General features: G+C 42.2%; 1 protein-coding gene across 1 annotated transcript; it reads left to right on the forward strand.

Annotated features, from left to right (window-relative positions):
* The first annotated feature begins 1,291 nt into the window (after positions 1–1,291).
* KIF2B (kinesin family member 2B) lies at positions 1,292–5,788 on the forward strand. The gene has a single exon (XM_083804827.1). It carries the CDS (start codon positions 2,374–2,376, stop codon positions 4,369–4,371), a length of 1,998 nt encoding a protein of 665 aa, XP_083660953.1. The 5' UTR covers positions 1,292–2,373; the 3' UTR covers positions 4,372–5,788.
* Positions 5,789–22,973: the final 17,185 nt, after the last annotated feature.

The following is a 22,973-nucleotide window of genomic DNA, read 5'->3' on the forward strand; positions in this document are numbered from 1 at the left end:
GGATATTTCTGTTCTTCAGAATGCTCCCCAAAAAAAGGTCCAAAATGATCTCTGATCAATAGTATTATTTCTGAGTTTGTTTGGTTTTTGTCGCTTTGGGTCATTTGCACCATTGCTAATTTGCAGGTTTTGTAACAAAAACAATATGTAGTATTGTTATCTTTCTACGCTATTTTTACTTAGCCTGTGGTCCAACCATGAGAAATGGTGGCATCTTTGGCTTCTTTTTGGGTCGGAGTGTTTGAACTGTAGTTATGTTATTTCCTAGGTGTGTTATCAGAGGTCATAAACAGTCCTGGCCCCACACTGGCCTTCCATCTATCACCATTTCTATGTAGGCAATGTGCAAGTGGCAGCATGTAGAAGTGTCCAGTATTTCTTCAGTATTTGTTAGTGATGAGGTGCTTTCACTTTGTTGGTGATTATATTTTAAGAGCATTGGAAAAAGAATCTAGATCTAACCAAAATTCCTTAGCAAGCCTCAGTCAGCCAGGCTCCTTTAAAAAGCCGTCTTTCTGTGAACAATGCTTTAATAAGCTTAGTAACGCTCCCCAGATTAGCTTTCTGCTATGGTTATTTGGGGCTATTTCAATACCTTTATGAAATTGAGTCATCTTCTCTTACAAAGATGTCACTAATTAAAACCAAGATGAGCAACTGCTTACACAGTGTGGTGGGTATGATTGCAGAGTTACTCGAGCGCATGTGACAGCATATGTATCCTCTAGGAACATCCCAGGAATAAAAGTTGGTAAGCTATCCAAGAGCGAATGTCAAATTCGTCAAGCAAAGGCTTGACTGAACTGTGATGCCCATCAGAGATTCTAAAAAGATCTCCAAACATCAGACAGAGAAGTCAGCTGGCTGGAAGGATCGATTTCATTACGTCCCTCTGGCCCGTTCCTGGGATGCTGCCTCAGCCTGCCACTGCAGGGTGTTTTGACCTCTGGATCTGACAAAAGAATTTGCCAAGACTCATACTAACAGAGACAACATTGCCATGGAAAGCAGAGCAAACCTTTAAAATCAAACCTTTGCTCTACCCTATATCCTTGATGCTCTGTGTTTCTTCAAGCTTATTGAACAGTGTACGTGGCAGGCTTTTATCTCCGAAATCTAGGCAACAAGTTGCTGTCATTTTACTACTCTGCATCCTTCATCAGGCTGGCATTTTCAGGCAGAGACCCTCTATAATAGTGACATAATTTCCCCCCACAAAATTGTTGGGTTACATTTAAAACACATGCAAAGGCATGAGGATTTAGTGGCACACAAATAGATGAAAGGAGCAATAGCCATGGTGGCTACATCCCCAGACAAAAATGTGAATGTTAATTGCTCCCCTTTGAGAAATTATAACACGTGTTAATTGGCATTTTGGCTCCAAAGGAGGATTGGTAAAAAGGATATCCAGGATTGTCCCTATTGTTAAGGTTTGGTGATGTCAGCCTGCCTGAATTCATCATTTTAAGTTACCAGTCAACAGGCTTAATGGGGTTAATTAGTTACCTTCTCAAATAAACCTTCCCAGCTGGTTTTATTTACTTCAGGGTTATGTAAATTTACCACTATTTCTGCAAGCGTTCTTCTGAGGGCTATTACGGCATTGCTTATTTTTGTAAATAACATTCCTTGTCACTGAATGTATGTATCTACCTGCCAAAATGAACCAAAAATCTATAACAGACAAGCTGTTAAAAAGATTTTCTTGTAGCTAGAACTTTGAAATTCTCTATTCAGGAATCCAGATGATTGAAGAGCATTACAGAAATGAATTAAAAATACCATCAGTTGTTCCACTTATCAAAATGGTATCAAATCCTTCCTTGTGGTTGCAGACGTACCCACTGCACTCATACGGCAACTCCAGTTTTCATTCATTTTCTCTTAAGCCCATATTTTGTTCAAGCAGGATTTCAAGGCATGAAGAGGCCTTTAAAAGAATTCAAAATTTATATTCAAGGTAATTGAAAACAACATGTTGCTTTCTGCATTTTTATGTGGCCACTGCAGGATGAAAATGCTCTCCTGAATTTCCTTACTTGTGTCACTGCTGTAAATTCTTGTGTCACCAGCACTGGCTTAACACAACGTGACTTACCTAATTGGACACGATGTGTCACAGCAGCTGTGCGCCAGCCTGGATACACAAATAGGCCTTTTCAGGTGGTGGCAGCTTTATATGTTCCTTCCACCTGTAGCAGCTGGTTAAAAACACATATATGTTCAAAGCCGACCCCGGTTCTGTAGCCATGAGGGCCATTGTGACACGGTGCCGGGCGCTGGAACACAGAGCCCCAGGGGACTCCAGCCCTGCCTGTCCCAACCAGGGGCTCCTCCACTCCACAGCTGCAGCCAGGGCCCAGGGACAGCATGGCCGGGGAGTTTGGGCTCATCCAGCCGGGCAGCTACGTGGAGATCAAGCGCAGAGATGGGCGCATCCATCCGGCACTGGTGACAGAGCTCCATGAAAGCACCTCCAGCATCACTGTGGAGTGGATTGAGAAAGGGACCAACAAGGGTAAGCAGGTGGATCTCCAGCTCATCTTTGACCTCAACCCTCACCTGGCCCCAAGGAGCCCATCCACGAGCAGCATCAAGGCCCCACTGTCAGCCAAAGGAGACCAGAGCCTGGTGAGTGAAAGACGGCCACAGCCCATCAAAGTGGAGAAGCCGTCTGAGGACAGCAGGGGCCCTGTAGCAGTCCAGCTTGGCTCCAGACCCAGGTGGACATCACCAGGCGTGTGGCAGATTGAAAGGCTGCGAGAACAGCGGGAACGCCGTCGGCTGAGGATGCGGGAGCAGCGAGCTCAGCAGGCCACCGCGTCACTCCAGGCCAGGGCCGATGTGCTGGCCATGATCCAGGAGTGCCGCAGCCAGCTGGACTGCAAGGCACTGCAGGCCTCCATGCCCCGGCAGCCCCATCGCATCTGTGTGTGTGTCCGGAAGCGGCCGCTGAACCAGCGGGAGGTTGAGCTTAATGACATTGATGTGGTGACAGTGCCCTGCCAGGACGTGGTGATGGTGCATGAAGCCAAGCAGAAGCTGGACCTCACGCAGTATCTGGACAACCAGATCTTTCGCTTTGACTATGCCTTTGATGACCATGCCACCAACGAGCTGGTATACAGGCACACCGCCCAGCCCCTGGTGGAGACCATCTTCCGGGGGGGCATGGCCAGTTGCTTTGCCTACGGCCAGACAGGCAGCGGCAAGACACATACCATGAGGGGAGGCTTCTCTAGCAAGAGCTCTGAGTGCTCCAGGGGGATCTACATTCTGGTTGCTGAGGACGTCTTCCGCAGACTGAAGGACCCTAGCTGCCTGATAATGGAGCTTCGAGTCTATGGGGCCTTCTTCGAGATTTATGGGGGCAAAGTGTTTGACCTGCTGAACTCGAAGAAGCGGCTGAGGGTGCTAGAAGATGGGAAGCATCAGATCCAAGTGGTGGGCCTTAGGGAGGAAGAGGTCACGAGCGTGGAAGATGTCAGCAAACTGATTGAAATGGGCAGCAAGTGTCGCACGTCAGGCCAGACTTCTGCCAACACTCACTCCTCCCGGAGCCATGCCATCTTCCAGATCATACTCAAGAAGAGAGGGCATTTGTATGCCAAGTTTTCGCTGATTGATTTGGCTGGGAATGAGAGAGGAGCTGACATCTCCACTGCAGACAGGCAAACGAGGCTGGAGGGGGCTGATATTAATAAAAGCCTCTTGGCACTCAAGGAGTGCATCAGGGCACTGGGACGTAACAAAGCTCACACCCCATTCAGGGCTAGCAAACTCACCCAGGTCCTGCGGGACTCATTTATAGGGGAAAACTCACGTACCTGCATGATTGCCACTGTCTCTCCAGGGATGAGATCCTGCGAGCACAGCCTTAACACCCTGCGGTATGCCAACTGCGTGAAGGAGCTGGTGGTGAATTTAAACTCCCTTGGACAATCCCGTCAGGAGGTGCCCAGGTTCCTGCATCAGCTAAAGGACATGAAGAAACCCTGGGCTGTTCAGAACTCCCCCAGGACACCTGAGTTACAGCTGTCTGGGGTACAGCCTGACAAGGAGGTATCACCCCAGTTATTTACTTTCAATGCCAAAGGAAAACCGCAGAAGAAGAGAAAAGAGACAGATGAGAAAGTGCTTCTGGAGGAGCATCAGGAGTCTCTGCGATGGTTGAAGGCGTTCTTAGAGGTGGCTGAAGAAATAGACTACAATGTGGATTTTTATGCTGCGCAGTTTGAATCAGTCCTGAGTCAAAAAATTGGCACCCTGACCGAGATTCAAGAAAAAGTCAAACTATTCCGGTCAGTTCTTTGCAAAGAAGAACAGGGCAGCAACCAGAGCTGCATGAAGAGATCTCGTGTGCTGTAAGCTGTGCTGGAGCCCCCCGGCCCCTGGGACTGCTGGGCGATGAGAGCGGTTAGATACCAACGCTTCAACTGCCTAACAAATCCAATGCTTAAAAAAATCTTAAACAGTGTCTGCAGGGATATTCTGTTTGTTGGTTTGTTTTTATTTCTTGAAAATAATGGTTTCATCTTGTGGGAGAACAGTCCTGTGTTTCTTCCAGGAATTTTTCACTGCAGAAGGTTAAAACTATGCAGTTGTGAGGACCTAACCTGTAGGAAAAGAGTTTGCAGAAAATGTATCTCACCTCATTTGGGCAGGTTTCCCTCTCATGCCTGTAAAACATATACCCATATACATTTATATATGCCATCCTCGATGTGGCCTGCTATGGGGTTCTGTCAAACTGCACCAAAATGGAAGTCCCATTCCCAGGGTAGAAGGCATTTTAAAAGATTTTAAAAGGTGTCTGAGTGCAAAGCACCATCATTTCTGAGCTTGATACATTTGGGAAATGAGGGTTATTTTGTCATGGCATAAGCAGTGGCTTTTTATAGCATTTGCTCACTTTTTTTCTCTCGCCCTCTCTTTAAGTATGTTCTCATGAGACATTAAAAGGAAAAAAACCCTAGAAACTGCCTTCATAAAAAGCAGACTAACGAGTGTGGCAATTGCCTGGCCTATGGGGAGAAGATGGGCCTGCGGAGTTTGCAGAGGGAAGCAGGGGAGTCAGTGCCCTGTATCAGAGACCTGACGAGAGATTTGCCAGACCTAAAGGGTCAGAAAAGCTGCATCTAACAAATCCCCACCTGCTATGGTGTGTATCAGTGCAGTGGCAGCACATGGGGTGAGGCAGCGCTTCGTACCTGAGGGTAAACCCTGCAAAAGCTGCTTTCTGTAGACAGGTTGAAGCACCAGGCTCACATGTATGCATATTATTTAATTTGGAAATTAATTAGTATAAATTCTTAAAAGGGTAGCAAGTAAGTTGAAGAAATTAAATAGTATAAATCATATTTAATTAATCAATGATCTTCCTCCATTTGCTCATACTGTCTTATCGCTCTCTGGCTGTTGGTCCCATCGACCAGTTTATCCTGGGGAACATTTTAACCATCTGATCCAAAGTGTGATGAAGCCAATGGAAGAACTTCAGCAGTCCTTCACGCAGGCCAGAAATCTGTTTTCAGCGATGACATCATTAGACACCAAACATTGTTTAAATGCTGGTCATCTCCTAGCAGTAGTAATATGCTGTGCTTTTCAGCTTCAGTGCACTTTACAAGCATTTACGTATTGGCATCCTGCTTGTTTTGATATTCCTAGTTTCAGCCGCTCATAGCATTCAGAGATGCAGTGAGACATAAGTACTACTTGCCAGATTAAGATAAAAGTGTGTTCTATACAGCAGGAATTTACCATGGAAGGGTTTTCTCATTTCTGAAAAGAAACGTCTTTGAGGTTGCTTCCTTAGCATTTTCCTTAGATTCTTGTATTTGAGATGCTGGTCACAGTAGCAGACCAGGTTGTGAAGCCCAGGTACCCCACCGCATGGTACAGGACGTGAAAGCAAGCTGGCTCCATGGACCGTTGCCTGAAACTTTCTGGCAGGGTCCCTTCTAGCTGGAGTAGGAAGCATCTTCCATGCAGGACACATGATGGATTCACACTTTTGGCTGGCTGTGGTGCTTGCTCCAGGTCTAAGTTCTTGCTGCTCACATGCTGTGGCCGCGCGTTAGTTATAAATCATTAGCATGAACTGTTTTGGCAAAAAGGGCTATGAATTAATTGAGTTGGGCACAGTTCTAGAAACACAGTTTTAATGAGCTGGAACAAAGTCTTACCAGGGTGTGATGGTTTGCAGTGAGTAGGAAAATGAATTTTATTCTCCCGTTGTTTATACTCACATATTCAGGAGGCTGTTTTCGACTAAGCTCAGAAAGTGACTCATGAGCACACCCTACTGCTCCTTAAAGCAGATGCAAAAGGAATTAACTAAATTAGCCTTTTTTTTTTTTCGTGCTTATGTGAAATGTTGATTGACCTCTTTTCTTTATTTGATGATCTTCATCTACACGGTTTCCTTTGCTCTCTAAACATAAATCCTGTGTATAGAGGGTGCAAAACCCATTCTGCCTATTACCTGGACTTTAAGCATGACTTCTTGTCTGGTTTGATGAGTTTGTAGCCACAGAATACTCCTCTCCTTAGAGGGTTTGGAAATGTAGGTTAAGCATGTTTACACGTGCCCACAGAGCCCAGCCTATACAGGTTCAAAGGTACAGTGAAAATTCTTCCTAATTTTTATTGGACCAAGTATGCCTTTGTAATGAAACCAGAATCAGATAAGTGTGCTGAGTTCTAGGTTTGCATTGCTCTGGTGACCATGAATGTTCAATTAAATAAAGATCCCTAATTAATTATAGCAAGGTCAGCCGTTCACTTAGCCTGTTAAACAACTGAAACACTTTTATGGAATGCATCCCTGTTTATAAGTGATTGTAGCTGAATGAACAAGAGAAGCAACTGTTGCATAGACAGAGCCTGGCTAATTTAATCATTCTATGCCTGATAATTAACCATAAACATTGCTATTCTGTTATGTCGCAACGATTGAAGCCTGTTCTCTTGCTACCTTTGTCATTTCTGGGGGAGATTTCACTGGTAGTTTTGATGTGAGACATAATTCTTAGGACATCCATCTCAATGCTTCATATGCCTCTGCTTGACTTCAGTGTTTCATGGGGACTGAACATACGTACCCAGAACCTCCTTGGTCACCAACTGACAGTAGTTATATATATATATATACATATATATATAGGTCTAACTTTCCAGCTGCTGTTTCCTAGTTCTGAGCTTGGAACAACAGAGCTTGGAACATCGTCGGCTGCAAAATATATTCTTATTTTCCATACTTCTCCAGCGTTTGCCAGTTAATTTTGTCAGAGCAGTGCTGCAATGTGTTCATAGCTTGATTCAGTCTCTGTTGAACTCCTTGTTAGGTTTTCTCATTGTTTGTTCTAGCTCTTGCATGTTCTTCTGCAGTCCTCAAAGGTTTGAATTCCCTCACACTTAAAGCAACTGAATGGCTGTATGTTCCCTTGAGCAGTCAGGACAGTTCAACCCATAACATGTCATGCATCAGCTGAAAAATAAAACTGATTCATCCACTAGTTTTTTGGAATATTCAATTGCTTTGCCCTCTGCTCTCACATTCACTTGCCTTCCTAGCTACTCTTCCCATTCAAACTGCCTTTTTAGCTGTGTCTCTCCACATCATGCTGTCATGCAGTAATTCTGTTGAGTATATCTCAAAATCTTTCCTTTCAGAATTTTTCAGCATTGCCAGCTCTCATGTCTCAGAAAATACATACATTTTTAATTCTTCTAGTATCTTCTAGAATTATTTAATTTTTGGAATCATACTTTTTTGAGGGTGTGGGGTGGCAGTTAATTAATCTTATAGGTTTCTTAGTAGCAGGAAAAAACTTGGAAAGGTACAATCAGAATGCTACTAAGCTGGAAGGCCATGTTGAAAAATACATTTACTGAAAAGTGTGTGTTGTGTGATAGGAAACGAGTGAGGTACAACCCCAGCACGAGCCCCCAGATTCCCACACTGCAGCATTTGGAGTTTCCAGTTCATTTCTGAGGTGTCAGGCAAAATGGGGGCTGCGATGGATGGATCAAAATAATCTGTACCCTGCAAAGACAATCTGGGAGAACAAGACGCCTTCTGGTACTGCCTCTGCAGCAGGCGGTATGCAATTTGCTCAATTTAGCATCAAGTAAGCATGGCTGAATTTAGCCCTGTATTTTTGGCTTTATTATTATCTGAGAATTACAACTCAGCCCGTTATCATGAGGCTAACTCACAAGGTTTTATTCAGATTTTTCTCTGTTTTTCTGCTCAGACAAAGCCCAAGGCAACTGGGATTTTCCAGAGGAGAGACTGTCTGTTGTCACTAATAACAGCTTTAGTCAGCAACATATGTTTAGTGATGTACATCAATATTTCTACTTTCACAGATGCTTAGATTTTGCATTTTGGATATCATCGTGTCCAGGAGCATGCTTTATCTTGGTGCTCTAAAAGTACATGTAAAATACTGAATTTTCATACCTTTACTTCTCAAAGCTGGAAGCCTGTGGCTGAAATTCCTCAGTGTTGTCAGGCAACTTTATATTGCAAAACATACCATTTCCTAGTTTGTACCAGAACCCTGTAAATCTTTGAAATATGCATCTCAGCTATGATTTATGAGATATTTGTATTATTTTTCTTTTATTTTTCTGCAGAAGCAGGCAATATCTCACAGGGTATGTTGAAAGACATTATGTTTTGAAGCAATTCACCTGGTATTCTGCCTCTCTTGCTCTTTAACACTATAAGGAATGCATGATGCAAACAATGTTGTAATTTCTCAGGAAGTTCCTTGAAGTTTTCCCTTATTTCTACTTTTATATTAAGTCATTCTTCTTCCTCTGACCTCCTAATCATTTCCTCAGCAAGAGATTGGGATGTGATGTGCAAGGAGATCATTTCAAATGAAGAGGAAAAAAATACACCAGAGAGGAAAGCTGAGATGTAAGGATGCTGTTTACATGCACAACTTTCGGTAGACAGGTAAATAAATACAGGAAGGTTTGATTCTGCATCACAATATTGTCCAAACAGCAAGCACAGACTTGCCTGCAAACTAGAGAGAAAATTCCTGGCAATTCCCTCTTGTGCTGGACTGCATGGAGAGATTTGCCCTCCTCATTATAATGCTATTTTGAGGTTCAGCCCACAGCAGCAGCATTTAACCACAATGCAAGCAAACAGGAGGAGGAAGTAACACATGCAAAGCCAGGTACCTGGCCTCTACCAAGCCTGGTGGGGGCCATATTTCTGCTCCCCTTCTTGGAAAAGTGAGATTGGGCTGTCCTTGTAGACCCTCTCTGTAGTCCTCATTCAGTGCAGAGGCTTTTATTCAGCATGGTCAAATCTACATGGTTATTTGCGTCTGTACCCTAAATACCTGAGGAAAGTTTTGGCATTTATTCACATAACACGAGCAGTTTTGTTTGAAAGAATACCTATTTTTGTGTGCAGTTCAGATGTTGTCTATCCAGAAATGTTAATTTGCCTCCATTGTGGAAGGAAAAAAGTTTACTGAAAATCTGGCATGTGGCTTTTCTTAGTTTTATAGACTTAGGTTTTGCTTGAATTAATTTACATCTTCCAAATTCATGTTAAGAAACAAAAAATTCAGGAACCTTCTCCTTATCCTAGCAACTGAACAGCACTGTGCACCAAAATGCTTGTCCACTTTTTCTAGTTATATCAATGGGTCAAAAAGAAGCATTTTGTTTCTTGTGTTACGACTACAAATAGGGTCCTACAACCACTGAGCACAGACATTTTCTCCCAGTGTACTGTGTTATTGGTATTGAGAAAGTCAGAGCAGTAGCTGGTGAACAGCTGCTGTATAATAACCCACCTAGTTTCCTCTCTGTCTCATCCTGAAATTGATGTTTAAACTCATTCTCATTTGTTAGACTTCACTGGTTTTGCTCATCACCTGAGAGCTGACTCTGCACAGGCCTCACTTATAGCAGAGCAAAAGGGTACCATGCTGGTCCGGAATTTCTTATATTGCTTGCAGTCTAATTTTCATAATTTTATACTAATTTCAAGCAGTGTTAAGAACCTCCTGAGACAGGACATTAGAGCTCAAACTTCACCTGGATACTTATTCTCTTCGCTTGCAGACTATTCCTGTCTTACTGTTGTGGGATGTGCCTGTGATGCCTATTCCTCTTTTCTTGTCTCTCTACAAAGCATGGCATATCCTTGGTCTTTACTGTTGAGTGAGTTTGTACCTGCCATCTTCCATGTAATCATTCAAAGGAGAGGAGATTAAATACACCACCACTCACCCTTGAAAGAAAGAAGTCTAAGCATAAACGTTTCCATCTCTGACATTTCCTCAGTTAAGCTTCCCACATCCCTTTTTCTTTTTCTCCCCCTCATGGTAACTTTTGGGTAGTGGTCCTATTCTTGTGTTTACAAATTTGCATAAAGGCATAGGAAGATATCTTTCTGATTTTGTTGAAACTGGCTTTTAAAATCTTTTACAATTTTTGTGTATAATTTGACAGATGAAAAAAGATGAGGAGAGGCAGGATCCATGTTTTAAAAAGTATCATGTGTCAGTGAGTGCCCTGGCTTTTGCAACTTTGTGCAATGGAGGTTGGAACTACCAATAACTGTAAATATAACCCATTTTTTTATTGGCAGAACAGTGACATCTATTGTTCGATATCACACATCTGTGACACTCTAAGCAACTGCCTACAGGTATTGAACTGATCTTTCTCGATTTCATAAGATGCAAACATGCACAGTGAAATTATTGATTCAAAGAATTATGTAATAACACATGTACTAATGCTACTAGACAGCTATGCAAAATTAAGTCTAATTCATTTTGCCATAGCATAATTAACAGATCAATGTGGACTGATGCACAAGAAGAGAAACCTTCTGTTAGTGAGAGTGTCAGAAGATGCTGCTTTATGAAACCTGCATATCAGCCACACTGCTGGCATGTCTGCAGCAATGCTGCGTCTTCCACACTGTGGACAGACAGAGGCTGGCAACACCCAGCAGCAGGCTTCTCCCAGGAAGAATGCCTTTGAATTCATCCACAGTGCAACTTCATACTATCTGCCCCTCTACAATCTGGATCTAACCAAGGGAACCCTGAATATTCAATTGCAAGCAGGCAAGTGTTGTGGGCAAGCAGTGAAAAACATTGTAGCTTGTTTACTTTTCACTGAGCGTTTGCTGTGAGGCAGAACCACCTAAGCCAGCACTGGGTCTTACCCAGGCCCCTGAAACTTGTAAAAAACAGCCCTGGGGGTGTACAATGGCCACAGCTTGCCAGGTACTTGTTCTGGGTATTTTCAGTCCAAGTCTTGCACTGGAAGCTGCATTCCAAAGCATCAGGCTGGGGGAGTTAAGAGAGAGTAACTTCTTCTGTAAGTCCTTTCTTCTTGTCCTCTTTTGATTATCTCTTCTCTCTCTCTCTTTCCTTTTAATAGAGGATACAGAATTCATATAGGAAAGATTTTAATATAGCAGTAATGAAATACAGGGGCTATCTAGTGTGTCAGACACTGTGGCTGATTAGACTTTCTGATTCGTGAGCTAGAACTCAAGGGAACAGCAACTGTCTCTTTTACTGCCTTGTCTATGAAAACAGCAGAAGGCTATGTATGCTCATTACTATTTTATGTGATTCTGAACATTAGAGGAGAAGTGGAGAGAGCAGAGCTATAGAAAGATACTTTTAATAATTTTAATGGAATACCACGTTTCATTCTTATATAAGCAAACTCTGGGTAAGCAATTACTCTCAGTAAAAATATTTGATATTGGTAAATGAAGCAACATAGTTCCCTTCTTTTTATGCCATAAGTTTTGATACAAGGATGCAGAAATGTAAGAAGTGTGGGTAAAGGGAACATGTTGCCTGTAGAGCATGCTGTGAAGATAACACTGAAATACATCCTAAACTACCAGCTGACACTTAGAGTCTATCAGTGTATATAAATGCTGTCTTGAATAGCCATAGCATTTTCCTAAATGGAGGATGTAAAGATGGGGAATGTTGCATAACCTACCTGGCCTACCATTCTTTGAGAAAGAAACGAGAAAATACGTGTCTTGTCTTCAATGGATCTGTACATAGATGAGCTATTCCAGTCCTCTGTTCTACAGTAAAGGCTGTAGGATGAAAAATTCATATTAAAAATCTTGGATTAAAATCTGTATCTCAAGTTTTTCATGTATTGTCCTCCAGAGTGATGTAAACTCACATCTAATTTCCTATGTTCAAGCTTCCCTTTTCAGATGCTCTCCACACAGTAGCACCCAGCTGCAAAATAACAGCAGCTGTATTTCTAAAGGCCTACGTTGAACTTCTGTGCTTTCCAAAGAGAGCAAAAAATAAATGATATAGGAACAAGTAACAGATTTCATAAATAAACAAGTTTCCGAAGGTCTCACTGTTCCCTCAATCAAAAGGGAAAAGGAGGGAGCATAATGAGAGCTCTGAGTACGTGCAGTGTGGTAGGGGCTGGAGATGCAGACATGCACCAAACCCCACTGGGCTAGATTTCATGAGATGCAAATATTCACAAAAGCAATGAAAGATGTTGTCTGTGCCAAAAGTTTACAGACTCACCAGTGAAGAATTAAGAGATCTTGTGGTGGCTGGAAGGAACAATGGGTTTGCTATGGGGCAGTAAGATGAGCAGTCAGCAGCTCAAGCTCACTGCCCAGAGATGCCTTACTCTGTGTCTGGAAATGTGTGGAATGGTGATAGCAGCTGGTGCCACAGGCCAGGGCTGCAGTCAGGGGAATGAGAGAAAACTTGGAGTCTAGGCAAAGGCACAACCCTGGGAGTAAAGACAAGCACCTGCCAGAAAAGTCAAAACCAACCCTGCAGGAGTTACCTGCCGTGGTGAAGAGGCCTCTGTGGTGGGTGCTTTTAATAGCTGTTGTTAATTTAAAATGAAAGCCCCCAAACGGCTGGTGTACTACGCAAGGAAGAGCTGTGTGTGCCCGGGGATAGTTAGTGGTGCAGCTGCATCAGCACCACTTGGGATGCGGCCGGCTGTGTAGGTCTCTTTTTGGAGGAACGTTTTCTCTGACAAGTAGGAACATTCAGCAACAGCACCCTGACCACGGTGCTGAGGGCAGAGGCCTGGCGGAACTGCAGGAGGGGAAGGCCCTTCACCTTCAGGAAAGCTATCCAAAATTAAACGGCTTAAGATCAGGGCCAATTTTGTTTTTTGATTTTTTTATCCCTTAAAAAAAAAAAAGTCTTTCAGGAAAGCAATGCCCTATGGTTAGGAAATTCAGTTTGCTAATACATTTTTAAACATTCCCTGCTCCATCTCTCCATCTGCACTAGCTTTAGAGCTCTTTGGAAAATCTGGCCTGTGTGAGAACTGAGCTTTTTTTTTTTTTTTTTTTTTTTAACCTCACATGTGCCTCACATATTCACCCAGCAGGTACCAGAGGGACCAACAGCTTGGAGAGAGCCTTATCCCTAGCACTGTCAACAACAAGCTGACCAGTCCCTAAGCGGAATGTGAAAGAAGGAAGCATTTTTAACTGCATCCCGACACAAAGCAGAACTAACGGCAGTGCCAGGCTGGCAGCAGCTCTTGAGGAAAGTGTTGCTAACTTGCGGCGCTCTCAAAGACCCTGAGCAGCCGTAACAGATCCTGGCCTCTCCAACCTCTAGAGAGGCATTTCCACTTCATTTTCTTTTTATGGGCAAAACCTGAGATCTTTATTCAGTCCCTGCTTGGTCCCTGCTTGCGGTGCCAAAGCAAGTAACCGTGACTGGAATGAGTAAAAACTACGAGTCAGGCCTCGGCCTGGAGGTGGCCTAGGGGAGGAGCCACCCATTTCAGGTGAAGTTTCCTCATGTTTCCCCTCACTCCAGAACAGATTTTCTCATCTTCTTCATGTCTGCACATAAGGTAAGTGTCCCTCCAAGCCACCCTGCCTTCCTGTTGTGGAGAAACTGAGGAAAATGGCTCTTCCCACCGACTGCTGCTGGGGCAGAGGTGTGAGATTTTTCAAAAGACCTGAGGGAGCTGGGAGCTTGTGTCACGCTGAAACTCAGAGGGCACCACACAGTTAATTCCCCACACATACCCTTGAAATCCCAGTCCTCTGAATTTATTTATTGTCTGTGAACTTGCATCCCTTTAAATTGCAGAAGCAGAGCATGAGTGATAGTAGGTTCTGAAAAATCGGTGTTAGCAACATGCAGGCAGCCCCCAGTCTGAGTGGAAAGCAGTAATTTATTATCTATTAGGTGATCTGTCAATCAAAGAGGACTAACAGAGCAATAAACTTTGAAGAGATCTGTGGAGCTATGCCCATACTACTAGCTGGCTATCAGAAAGGTCAGGTTGGTAAGATGAATGGTTTCCTCTTCTTCAGACACTACATCTTTTACTCTGGTGGCACATGCAGCTCTCTCTCATCAAGCCAGATTCTCAGATATCTCCTGTGGATGCAGTTGACTCCAATCCAATTGTATATTTTACTGTTTCAAAGGAAAGAATTTATTTTATTTTCTTCTGACACACTTTCAAGTGAGGCCCCCATTGCTCTGCTGCTGTCAGAATGGAGCCATCTCCTCACAAGGCTAGTGCTCCCGAGAACTTCCAGGGTGGTAGCCATATGTTGAAGCTGTGAAGCTGCAAGGAGACTTTGTCAGAGACATTATTCCCCTGTGTTGTTCCACTACAGTTGGTGTGTCTGGGCCCAGGTGCCAGACCTCTTACTTAGGATTCAAGGAGCACAGGCTCATTTTGTTTGTCTTTCACCTGATTCATCATGCTGAGGGCTCCTCCAAGGTCAGGCCCTGATCACCCTTCAGTGAAAGCTGAAATTCAGAATTCACTAAGCCAGGAAGAAAGCATGAGAGATTTATATACCTCATCTCTGGGAAAGATGGGAAACCTTAGATTTTGGTCCAGGACCGCTTCAAATATTTCATCTCACCCTTATTCCCAGTAATGCAAAAGCATTTCTGGAGGCAGCAAGTAATATGTGTTTTGAAAAGGTTTCTCTAAAGCAGGTTGCAGAAGCTGTCCCTAAAACGTGAGTATTTCATCATACCACTCTAAACAGACAGTCTCGCTCCTAGGATGCTGAGGAACTGTATTTCTTTATCAGACTTTTAACTCATTTGAGAGCTCCTCTCTGAATGCACTGCACAAAGCAGCCCAGAGCACTCTTGTGGTGGGGAATTAATCCACTCTCTGACATGCTCTCTGGCTCCGTCCTTCGTTCCTTCCTCACTCCTTATTGCACTGACATTTGTTACCATACTCTGGCTTGCAGCTACAAGGAAAAGTGTAACCAAACTTTCAGGCCCCTGGGAGGGAAGTGGAAATTGTCCCAGCCTCAGATTCCAGCCTGAAATACAGTTCTGGTATTCCCCATCCTTATTGTCATTGCAATGTTGTGTACATGTTTATTTGTCATACTCTAATAAGCTGTATGTGAACAGCAAGCTTGTTTATTCTCTAAGGATAGATTAGAGCAGCTAGTCTCCTCCAGGAATAAGTGGAAGTTGAATTATTTATTTTCTTTTCTTCATAAGAAGCTTATAGCATGCTGGATGAAAGGTCAGAAATAATTAAGAAAAATACTGTTCATTCAAACAGAAGAAATACGTGTAAACCAGCTGAAATGAGTATCGCTACTATACCATTCATGCGTAACAGGTCACAGCTGGTCTGAGTGTGGTCTTGTGATGGGAAGGGAGGATCTTTTGGGTGTTACAGGAGTCACACTGGAAGGATGCAGTGATGTCTGTTGTTTTATATGAAACAATTACTCATGTCCACTTTCAACAGCATAAAGTAAGTTTATGGATGATGCCTTTTATCTGTCGTCGTGGAACAGTTTTACCAAGCAGGCTACCATCATGATGCGCATTTTAGAAAAGAGGATACTGAAGCACACAGAAGGAACAAAATTCTGCGACTTGGAACAAGTTAGCTCTTTAATTACACTTTCAAATTAGGCTCTTTATTTTTAAAATATGGTTTCTTTAAATATGGTTTCTTTTATTTTTCATGCAGACAGTGTTTGAAAATACTCCTCCATTTATATTGCTTTTATAAAGGACTTCTTTCTTCTCCAAAATATTGATACCTTCCATAAAGCAGAAATTTTGCTTTTATGAGTTTTTATGCATTGGTCCAACACCTCGAGTCAGTGTTCTGAGTAAAAGATAATATTCTCAGCCACTGAAATTAGAGCTTGTTTCTAAGGTGTAGACTAACACCTGTTTTAAAAAAAAAACAAAAACTTACTATTGCTTTACTGGTATTGCGTTCATTTTACATTGCCCTAATACAAGGTTAGGTGTGTCAACTTGGAAGCATTACATATACAGAAAATCCTTTAATTATCATTCTGATCACATGAGGAACACAATTTTCTGAAACAGATTTAAGGAAAAAATACCTGTCACGGACTACATTCTCAATAACCCCAATTGCTGGAATTCCATTTGGGAATAAATAGCCTAATGTGCTCACTTCAGTTTAAGAAAAAAATACATTAAAGTAAAGGTATTTTGAATGAAAATGTAATCTCCTTTCCCATTTCAGCACAAACTGAGTCCATCCCACATAATCATACTTTTTACTACATACAGATCTGTGATTGCTCATAAAAACAGATTCTGTAGGTTTAAAGCCAATTGCTGCTCATAGATAAGTGAAATTGCTATTTTACCTGAGGGACAGCAGAAAATATGCATCTCACCTTATTACCAAGCCCTTAGAGTTTAATTAATGGATGTTGAAGTGCTTTGAGATCCTCAGATAAAAGATAGTTCCTAAGTGTAAATGTGATGAGGACTGCCTTGGCTAACCTGACCTGGAGATCCCTGGAGTTGAAAGCATGAGCTGCTGCAGGGGAGGGAGAACAGCAGGGCTGTCATGAGGGGCTTTAACAACCTCACCACTACGGATCCAGCACAACAGGGAACCTATAACCAGTGGGTTACACAGTTACTGTTATTTACTGCCATAGGCAGAGACCTATTAAACTCAGTAGGCCAGTAGATTAAGCACATACCCTTTCATTCAGACATTTTTAAGGTTAAAATCCTATGGAGTACTTCAGAGCTATGAAATACCTGTATTTTGCTAGAGCTGAGCAGAATCCAGCTGTTCAAAGAGAAGAGTTTTCCAAGAGCTCCAAAGTACTTAGGTACCCAGCCTCCAGCGCAGGTCACCAGATATTAACCCAAAACTTTCTTGGAGTCCTTTGAAAATCGTGGATGTGATCAAAAACAATTCATGAAAGTTTTTAGCTTCTCTGGGAATGGGATCTGCGTACAGCTGGGAAAAAAAGTCTTTTGTTTTTTCTATGTAAAGTAAATAATTTTGTATATATTTGAGGTTCCATAATTTATTATTACCGAACTTCATAATTTACCATTCTAAAATTCATTACATTCTGCACAGGCAATGTCATATTCTCTTCTGGGCACCATTGTGCTGTTGGCTTTCACAAGTTCCTTTAAACCAGGTTATTGAAATGTCCTCTTGGCTGAGGGTTTTTTCTTTCAAGCAACCTCCTTAGAACAGCCTTGAGTTAGTGAAATGTATCTCCAGACATAATGTATAGCAGTATATGGGATATAAGATTCATTGACTTAGCCGGGTTTAAAAAACTAATCCTTGTTCCCTAAATCTTGGACAAAACATTATTTTAGCTTGAAATGTTATGTGGCATGCAGTAATTCTTCCTTGGGCATAAAATTTTATTTCTACTTCAAGCCTGTTTTGGAAACCTTGGCACTTTCAGCTTACTGCAAACAACTGCCACAATGTGAAAAGTCTTTTGTGATGCTGGAGAGCAAGGTGCCCCAATGCTTTGTGATGTAAAAATTCATTTAATTGTAGGAAGAAACAATAGATTACAATTTCAGAGTTAAAACATTATCAGTGCTGGGAACATTGATGTGAATCCTCTATTGAATCCAGCATCCACTGTAGAGGGCTGACTGATGGATTCAGAGGACTGCTCTCACCCAATGTTGCCTGGAACTTGAGTGGCTGTGTGGGTTAGAAGACCCGCTGGGAACTGGTTCAGCCTCCCGGAGCTGCACACACTGACTGCTGTCTGTGGGAGCATGGTGCGTTGAGAGCAGTGGCATTGCCTGCAGCCGTCGCACCCCACCCAGCAGATGCGCCCACCAAAGCAAAGCACTGTCACTTCCACCAGTTAAAAAAGAGTCTGAATATTGTCAAGAGCCCATCCTTGTTTCATCTGAGCTGGTGCCTGATGGTTCAATCCACTAATTGTAAAGATTTAGCTTACAGCGGATCGTATTTCATTGCTTTGAGAACTCATGCTCATTTTGCAAATTAAAATAAATAAATAAATAAAAAGACAACTATCAGCTGCCTATTTTGGGCAGCTGTTAAAGCCAATACAATCCTAAACAGAAGAGTGGAGATTTGGGGACCTCTCCTTTGTTGTTTTTGTTTCCCATTTAATTGTTCAGCATCACCTATATTTGATTTGTGGTCAGATGTCCTAAGCTCTGGTATAGGTATTATCCGTATTACCATTGCACATTCTTATTTAATATTTTTTAAGCATCCTGACCCATTTATAGAATAAAAGTCATGAATGAGGTTAATGTATAAATAATGAGCATGATGACAGCTCAGAATAATGATGAATGAGCTGAACAGGAGATCTGAGAAGCTGTCCAAGGTCAAAGCTCATGTGGGAGTGTTAATGTTTCCTGACACAGCTTTATTTCCTTCTGATTTCCTATTTTAAATAGATTTGTTATTCTTACAGAGCTGTTAAGCCATTTAAAGTGATATGAAGATGTTCTGTGACCTCTGAGTAAGGAGTGCATCTTGCTGCTAACCCTTTATACCATCTGCTGTGAAATACCAGATCCAAAATCCATTCTTCTCTCTTGAAAGAGAGACAGTTTTGAGGACATTTGATGTGAGGGAGGAAAAGAAAACTAACAAACAAACCTAAAGACTAATTATTGACTAATAGAAAAAAAAATGCATCAATTCCCATATGGCAAATATTGTTTACTAAAATAAATATTTATTGACAGACCACAAACATCATTCCAGACTGATTTTTGAAGAACTCCTGGCCTTTCTAATACTGGTGAGAGTTTTGCCGTTGTCTCTGGCGAGGCCATGAGCAACATCCCACATAGAATAGCATTTGGCTGGTGAGGGAGGTATAGAAATTGTATATTGATGCACAGCTGGACCCCATGGTTTAATTCGTATAGGTAAAGTACTGTCCTGTGATCCAAGCCCCCCAGCTGCCACTGTAATCTGTATGGTACTGGCAAGTTTTGCAGCAGCAGCAGCAATTAATTCCGGCCTTTCTCCTTACTTAAAGGTGGGCTTGTTCATCAGTAGCCTTCCCTGTGAAACAAAACATTATGGATGATGGATGGACTGCATCTCAGGATTGCTCTGAAAACTATTTGTGTCTGCTGCCTTTGGGGTTTGCTACACTGGACCATGGCCCAAGCCTGGTGGGTGCCGTGAAAATTGGCAATTTGTCTAGTTGCCATGTTTTCCACACGGTCTTAATTTACTCTTGTCTCAGGGAAGGAGGAAAGGTTTTCTGTCTCTCTAATCATTTGCTATGTATGCTGCTGCTACTTAATTTATTTTCTTTGGTCACTCTTGTCAGAGTTTGTACTCCTCTCTCAATCATGCATTGAGTCAATTGAATGCTGATACGCTGTCTTTCCACAAAAAGGGCACCGAGTGTTATGCAGATTCAAGAAAAACTGTAACAAAATGCTTGAAGACTATTTTTTTCCAAAATTGCTTTTTTAAAAAATGGCCTGAAACTTGTAGTTCTTATCACAGATGCTCCTCATGCAAACATGCTATTTTGTTCGTATGGCCAGAGCCAAAAAGGAGGCTGTGAACCCAGTACAGAAACACAGCCTGATGTGAAAAGAGGAGCATGTGGTTGGAGCAGACTCTGCCCCACACATATCCCCTCAGAGCTGGAAGAAGGCTGTGAGCATTTGGATCACCTGTGGTACCTGGGAGATGCAGAATATTTCTGGCCAGCAGAAAAGCTGAAAACATTATATTTCAGGCCACTCAGGAGCATAAACATGATTTCCTCCAGTGTTAAAGGAATATAAATCCTATAATTTGTTGACAGAGCAAGTGGTATAAAGATTGTGCTAATTTTCCTTAAGGAAAAAAAAATGTATTCAATATGCTTTTATGCAGTATGTTAGAAGAATAGGTTCCTTGTAGTGCATATCTGTTACTTGAGAGCTGGGATCACAACAAGAAAGGTAGGCAAAGGCATGGAGATATGTAACAGCTATTGGTATAAACCTACTGAATGAAAATAATTAGAGTAAAATTAGAAACACAAAATAATGCTCTGGATAAACTGTCACTTATAATTTATATGATTTAGAGTGAATTAACGTAAATCCCCAGCATAGCATATTTAGAAATTGCTTTCATTTTATCATAATCATAAGCTCAACTTTTGCTTAGATGAAGATGAATTTAACAGGACGTTTATCTGATGATGATTGCCTATAAATAGGATAAATGCAAACTAGAAACAACAAAAAAAGTCCTTTGTATTTCCCAGAGTGCTGTATGAACAGTGGTGTGTCACCATTCAAACATACAAATGCACACTGTGCCTTTCTAATTTTTAAGTTGAAAGTTTAAAAACAGAACTGAAAATGAAGAAAAAAGGCAAAATATAGCACATCTGTGGCATTATATGCACTATACAAAAAGAGCGACCTTCAGAGTCGCTCAGGTCACGACACACAAGACAGTTCCCATTTTATAATTCTGGAACAAAAGTCAGAGGAACACATGCGTGACTCTTCCACGGTTAATATCATGGAAGATACCTGCTGTGACGTGTTCACATACCCCAGGACTAGGTGCTGATTTTGTGTGGTTCTGTGGGGCAGACAGAGGGTATCGGTGCCCCATAACACGGCAGAGAGGCTGTGCAGGCGGGTACAGGTGCAGACTCGAGCAGTTTGTGCAGCTTTGCTGGCCGGGGCCCTGCCTTTGCTGGGGCTCCAGGTCACTTTCCTATGTGTTCCATCTCAGCGGAGAGCAAAGCATTGATCTCGCCCAGCTGCAAAGCAGTGAGGATATGATAGTGGAAAGAAATTAAGTTTACTCTGCTTTTCACAGTACTTTTTGTCACTCTAATAACTTCATAGATATGAAATTTTGCTTGGAATAAAACACAGCCCTGTCAGAAGGCTGGCATTGGGGACTAAGTGCCCAAAACATATTTCATTTTCTCCAGCTGGATTTTTCCTTTTTCTCCCTGTATTTTCTTTTAGCTGCTAGGCTCCAGTTGACTCACTATTCGGGTTAGGTAAACCTCACTTCCTCCTTGGAATGGGTAGTGTCCTGTTCATGTTTATTGTTTTCTTACAGTATTAGTCCAGCTTTTTTTCTTTTTTTTTCTTTTTTTGCCATGATGCCTGCTGAAGCAATATCTTAATAACAGGGAAGAAAAGATAAGTAATACCTTTTCTAAGAAAAAATATTCCTGAATTCAAGCAAATTTTGAAATGTTAGTTCAAAGAGTAAACATTCTTACTTTTTAATGCGGACTTTTCCACCCATTTTGGAAAGGGCACATCCTCTGACGTGATACACTGTGGTTTCTAGATATCATTAGATAATGACTGATCTGATAGCACCCTCCAGGCACAAGATTTTACTTTGATTGGGATGAGTTGCCATCAAGCACAGTTCGTTAGGAGAAAATCAGAGAACACCAGTCTCACTGGTACAGACCCAGCTGGCATGGGTCAAATTTAAGCAGAGGAAGTCACGATTGCAAGAACTGTTCTCTCTAAGCAGTAACAAGAAGTGCCTGGAACTGGAAACAGGGTTGAGATTTTCCAAAGCTGGGTGGCCTTTGCTGTTTTGTTTTCTTTGTTTTGTTTTTTTGAAGAGGGTAGAATGAGTGGAGCTATGTTATATTCTTTTTAAAAGTGAAAACTGCAATAAGCAATGTCCCACTTGAAAAAGATGGTAGCATTTTGGAAGTGTGAGATGTGTGGGCCATGTGATTTGTGCTGGTTGCTAATTAATCATTCTTGAGCAGTGTTAAAAGGTGGTTTGAGGATTTAGAAGCCTAAATAGCTAATCTATTTCCTTCCTTTTGTGTTTCTTTACAGAACTGTGACTAAACCATGACGAGTTAGAAGCATGTGTAATATATGCATGAAATCTGCAGCACCCTTCCTTACAATTAATGCAGATCAACAGACCCTGATTGTTTTGGACCACAGAGCAAGAAGCAAGTCCTACAGACAAGTCCCCTGCCAGCATTCTTCTCTGGAGAGCATCAACAGGAAAAGATCAAGTATGTGAATGTTTCTGATTATGTCCTTAGGTTGTTAATGGGAGAAAGTGGAGGATGAACATTGGTTATCCTCTAAAATTTTAATATAAATTGCTTTCCCAACAAGCCAGGAAACTCTGGGTCTCTTTGAGATGGGATGGTGTGCTGGGTCCAACTGGGATGGAGTTAACTTTCCCTGCAGCAGCCCATACTGTGCTGTGCTCTGCAGCTGAGACAGCCCTGGTACCACACCAGGGTTTTGTCTGTTGCTGAGCAGTGCTGGCGTGGCACCAGGGCTCCCTCCAAACCCTCCAGAGCCAGGAGGCTGGGGGTGGGCAAGAGGTAGAGAGGGGATATCACCAGGCAGCTGACCTAAACCATACCGTGTGGTGTAACACTCAGCAGTAAAAGGTGGGAACGGGGAAGGAGGGGCTCTCATTATGAAGACATCTGTCCTCCCAAACGACTGCACATGTTGAGGCCCTGCTTTCTAGGACACAGACAAATATCACTTGTTAAGGGAAGTAGAGAACAGTATTTTTTCCTCTTTCTTCTATTTTGCCCTTGTTTTTGTTTGTTTTTCCCTCTTTTTTTTCTCTTTAATTAAATTCTCCTTGTCTTATCCATGAGCCTTTTTCTTTCCCCCTCT

The sequence above is a fragment of the Anser anser genome (genome assembly GCF_964211835.1).
Source record: "Anser anser genome assembly, chromosome: 19".
In the NCBI taxonomy this organism is placed as follows: Eukaryota; Metazoa; Chordata; class Aves; order Anseriformes; family Anatidae; genus Anser; species Anser anser.